Below are 5,115 nucleotides of genomic sequence, written 5' to 3'. Positions count from 1 at the left end.
AGGTCACTCCAAGAGCTGGACCCTCGCGTCCTGGGGTCAAGGAGGAGCCAGCAAGATCCCTCCTCCCTCCTCCTTGCATGAGGACATGAAACCTGGGGGCAGAGGACACCTACCCGCCCGTTCTCTATCTCTCGGCAGGCCATCAGGATCACCTAGGCAAGGTGGGTCAGGGGAGAGGAAGGTGATTTGGGGGAGGGGCCAGGGAAACGCCGAGGGGGTACTTAGATTTGACCCCACCATTGTGCCCTGCCCCCAAGTGCTGACCTTGACCCCAAACTCCCAGACCAGTCTCCAGAAGTCTAGCAGGGTGTGAGGCAAGGGTCCTTGGGTGGCAATGTAGGCCAGGCTTCCATCCACGCCCTGGTGAAGGCCGAATTCACTACTGAGATTCTGCTGTCCACCCCCAGCCACTCCCAGTCCACCTCCTTCCGTGACCCCAACCCTCACCCGGATGAAGTTGCCATTAATGTAGTCGCTGTGTCCCTCTTCCTGGAGCAGGGAGAGGATTACTCGTGTCTGATCATCTGTCAGCAGATAAGGTAAGAAACGTGGAGTTTGGGGAGGATAGGGTGACCAAGGGTCTGACAGCCCCCTGGCTGAAAGCCAGCAGGGGACCACACACCTGCAGAGATCCCACCAAGGTGCCCTGGTGGGCTGCTGAGCAGTGCAGAGGGTGAGGCTCTGGGAGGAGAGTGCAGTGGGTGACTCCAGTGCACACTGATGCCTGGACAGTAGTGGTGCGTGCGCGGCTGCACCGGCTCCCTACCGAAGCCCCCACTTACATGGCAGCACGTCTTTGTAGCGGTTCTTCCTCATGTTCTCTGGCCGACTGCCGGCCTTGGTGGAGAACATGCCATCAGCCTTCCATGCGGCCGAGCGGGCCTGGATGTCCTGGTAGAGCATCATGAGTGGGCCAGGGAGGGGAGGAGACAGGAGAGGAGCCAGGTCAGAGTCCCGGGCCACCTAGGCACGCACAGAATACAAAGCCAATGGCCTGGGGAGGTGGGTGCAGACCCCGATGGCACCGGGCCTGCCTAATAATAATGATACAGAAATAGCGACCAGAGCACCTTCTCTGTGCCAGTCTCTGTGCTAAGGGCATGTAATAATCACAGGTTCCTACCACGTGGGTACTATTATTGAGGCCCCCATTGTGCAGGCCGCAAAGTTTATGCACCACGTGGTTCAGCGACTTGTGGAAGTTCCCAACCAGGAAGTCACGTGGTGAGGGTTGAACTCAGACCTCTGGGCACCCCCCGCCCCCCCCGCCCTCCCCCCACATACTCAATCTGTGACACTGTCCTTTAAGCAGTAACTGCGATGAAATATATTAAGGGTTATATAACTAAACATTAAGAGAAGGTCCAATGCATAGGCATTATAATGGATAACATATTATGTACAAGATACCACAGGCACTGTGTTACTGGGAGATTATAATAATAATTAGTGAATCGTGTATTACCGTCATCGTCAGGTATTCATAATCTCAATGATAATAAGTAACACCCATGCCACTTAGAATAGTGGCTCTGTGCCAGCCACTATTCTAAGTGCTTTACTTGGTCCATTGGGACATTTAAGCCCTCATGATGCCCTTGTGTAGTGGGAGCACCTAGAAGAGCCCAGTGATTCCTGCACATGCCGGAGGCAGGCTTGGGGAGTAGGGGTGCCCTCACCACCCAGCCTTCGGCATGTGAGGCCCTGGGCGCTGTGCACGGTTCAGAGCCCACCCAGTCGCCTGATGTCATATATCACATGGGTATTATGTTCACATTTGTTACACACATTCTTATATTGTGTAATTATGTATTTTACATTTATTATGCATTTCTTAGTTTCTTATATACAATGTTTCTACATGTGTATAAATTACTTAGGTTGATAATTATCTGTTACATATTGTATATTTACTTACGAAGTTATCAAATAACTTTGGTCATTTTATAAATTATCTTTGTTATATTCATTTGTTGTATTGTTTTATGCAGTTACACAATGTTTATTGTATAAACGGTCATTTATACTATTTGTATGTATTTGTCATATATTGCTAAACTTGATATGCATCACCGTATCTCAGTTTACACATTTGTAAGGTATGTTTCTGTTTGGTGTGTAAGCTATTACACTTTAAACAGGTCATTGACTGTAGTGTGCAGTGCCTAGCATGCTGCGTGAGCCTTCCTAACGCTGGGCTTGCACTACCCGTATTGTAACGTTTAGATTTTTGGTTTGGTTTGGTTTGGTTTGAGATGGGGTCTCGCTCTGTCGCCCAGGCTGGAGTGCCGTGGCACCATCTCAGCTGTGCAGGGGGCACCATCTCAGCTCACTGCAACCTCTGCCTCCCAGGTTCAAGCGAGTCCCCTGTCTCTGCTCCCTAGTAGCTGGGATTACAGGCGCGTGCCCACACAAAGTTGATTTTTGTATTTTCAGTAGAGACGGAGTTTCGCTGTGTTGCCCAGGCTGGTCTTGAACTCCTGAGCTCAAGCGATCCTCCCGCCTCGGCCTCCCAAAGTGCTGGGATTACAGGCGTGAGCCACCGCACCCGGCCCACGTTTAGAATCTTTACAGGCAGCGACGAACGCCCCTGCGAAGTGCGCGCCCACTACGTGCTAAGCGCTTTTCACCCGCACCATTTAATCCGTGGGTCATTCATGTCCCCATTTCACCAAGGGAGAAGCCGAGGTCAGAGGGGCCAGGCAGACCGCCGGGACCACACGTGGATTCGGGCCCCGCGTTCACACCCTGCCCACGCCACGGCCTCCGCGTTCCTCTCCGCCCTGCTGCAGCCCCGTCCTTGCTGCGGTCACGGGGGAGCCAGGCGGCCGGGAGCGGCGGGGCCGGGGCTGTCCAGCGTAGCAGGACCCCTCCCGGCGCCCGCCCGCAGCCAGGTGGTCCCGGGAGCGCGACGCGGACCGCGGCGTGCACGGTCCGTCCAGGCCTGGCCGCGCTCCGGGCGGGTGGGCAGAGGGTGAAGACGGAGGCGGCAGCAGCGACACGGAAGTGCCGGGGAGAGGCGCACGGAGGGATGCCCGAGGCGGGGAGACACCGGGACACCCAGAGAGAAAGGCAGAGCCCGCCGGGGGCGAAGCACCGAAGTCCGCGGGGCCAGGGCCGGGGCGCGCCACTCACGCTGAACTCGCCGGCGAGGACGGGCCCCTCCCGGCCGCCCCGCGCTTCCAGCCGCTCCAGGAAGCTCCGCGCGGCGTCCAGACTGCGGCTCATGGCACCGCGGGTCAGCGAGGGCCAGCGAGGGCCACCGAGGTCCAGCGAGGGCCAGCGAGGGCCAGCGAGGGTCAGCGAGGGCCAGCGAGGGCCAGCGAGGTCCACCGAGGTCCAGCGAGGGTCAGCGAGGGCCACCGAGGGCCAGCGAGGGCCACCGAGGTCCACCGAGGTCCACCGAGGTCCACCGAGGGCCAGCGAGGTCCAGCGCGGCCGCCGCTCCGCGCTGCGAGTGTGGACCCCGCGGGAGGCGGAGGCCGGAGACGGAGCCCCGCCCCGGCCTGGGCAGCCAATGGAAGCGCGCAGCGGCGGGCAGGGCGCCCCAGCCGCGGTGTTGAGAGCCCCGCCCCGGGCGCTCGGCCTTCACGCCCATCCGCAGAAAGTGTGCGGAGTTGGAGGGGAGCCGCGCGGCCGGCTTCCGGGATCACCCAGGGGAGGCTGGAGAGAACGGACTGGCACCGGGGTCTCTTCAAGGACAGGCCTAGGTTAGCCCCCTTCTCGCCCAGTGGGAAGAATTAAGAGGGGGCGTCAGTGGACACTGGTTGGAGGTCGTTGAGGGGTTGAAAGGTAGCATTGGGGCCTGGATGTGTGCCTGAGTCTTTGAAGGGTCAACAGGGGCAGGATGTCAGGTGGTGAATTGAATTCACTACACTTTCCTAAAGGCCCCGGTAGGAAGTGGTTTTGGCTTTGCTATCTCTGCCCCAGCTGCTGAACTCAGCTGTGGCAGCGTGAAAGCAGACAGTCTACACTGTGGCTGTGTCCCAGTGAAACTATTTATGAACAAAGAAATTAGAATTTCGTGTAATTTTCATGTGTCATGAATTACTCTAGTGTGTGTGTGTGGCCTACAAGCTGTGGTTTGCTGACCTTGGCTTAAGTGATGGAGGGATCAAAGTGCGTCTGTGGGGTCAGCAGCTAGGGCTGTTTGATTTATTGTGAGGTCTGCAGGGGTTGCTGTGAAATCCATGGTCATCATTTATCAGTTTGGTCTTGGAGCATTCTGAGGGAGGTCGGAGGTCAATAGTAATCATTTAGGATGGTGGTGATAGGGAATTCACTGGAAGTCAGTTGGGGTCCCTTGGATGTTCATGGGGGGTGTCAGTGGATATTAATGACAGTCATTGGGAGGCCAGTGGATACTTGGGACAAGAAGTGAAAGTAATTGTGGGACCATTGGGATTTAAAGTGTTAGTAACTGAAGGGTCAGAAGAGTCTGGAAAGTCATTGAGAGCTCTGCTCAGTGCACGACAGTGACTCTCAGTGTAACCACTGAGGGTTTGTGGATGGCCATGGAGAGCCAGGGAGATAGAATACAGACGCATCAGTACATTTGCTGGGAAAGTTACGGAGGCTAAGCCCCTGAGCACACATGGTGATCTCCGTCCAGCAGCAGGGATCCTGTTGAGGGTCTGTCCTCACAGGCTGAGGTCTGTCTGACTGGTGGAGGGCATGTTGTCCAGCTGAAGGTCTGGTTGACTAGGTGGGTGGTGTGTTCTCTCCTCTGGGGTAACGTCTCTGTCCATTTCGGGGAGGGAGCCTGTCCTTGAGGGATTCTGACCTTTGCCTGGCTGGGGGGCTCAGGTGTCTCTCTGGCCATAGGTCTATTTGGATGTCTGGCTCAGGGTCTTCCCATCTGTCAGTAATCCGTCTGTTTGTCCCGCTGGGTGTTTCCCTGGGATCCTGTCCTTCTGGGAGTCTGTCCAGCCAGGGTGTGTGTGTGTGTGTGGGTTTGTGTGTGTGTGTGTGTGTTTGTGTGTGTGTGTGTCTGTGTGTGTGTGTGGGTGTGTGTGTCTGTGTGGGGGTGTGTGTGTGTGTGTGTCTGTGTGGGGGTGTGTGTGTGTCTGTGTGTGTGTGTGTGTCTGTGTGTGTGTGTGTGTGTGTCTGTGTGTG

General features: G+C 56.3%; 1 protein-coding gene across 1 annotated transcript; it reads right to left on the bottom strand.

The window, feature by feature from the left end:
• Positions 1 to 21: 21 nt before the first annotated feature.
• LOC111534798 lies at positions 22 to 3,506 on the bottom strand (the record flags this gene model as incomplete). Its single annotated transcript, XM_023201309.3, has 5 exons — positions 22 to 152; positions 265 to 360; positions 448 to 524; positions 783 to 963; positions 3,136 to 3,506. Coding segments are annotated over 5 exons (856 nt in total), but the record flags the coding sequence as incomplete, so codon positions are not given.
• Positions 3,507 to 5,115: the final 1,609 nt, after the last annotated feature.

This window comes from Piliocolobus tephrosceles, unplaced genomic scaffold (assembly GCF_002776525.5).
Source record: "Piliocolobus tephrosceles isolate RC106 unplaced genomic scaffold, ASM277652v3 unscaffolded_21666, whole genome shotgun sequence".
Lineage (NCBI taxonomy): Eukaryota > Metazoa > Chordata > Mammalia > Primates > Cercopithecidae > Piliocolobus > Piliocolobus tephrosceles.
This window is presented reverse-complemented; position numbering and strand designations above follow the sequence as displayed.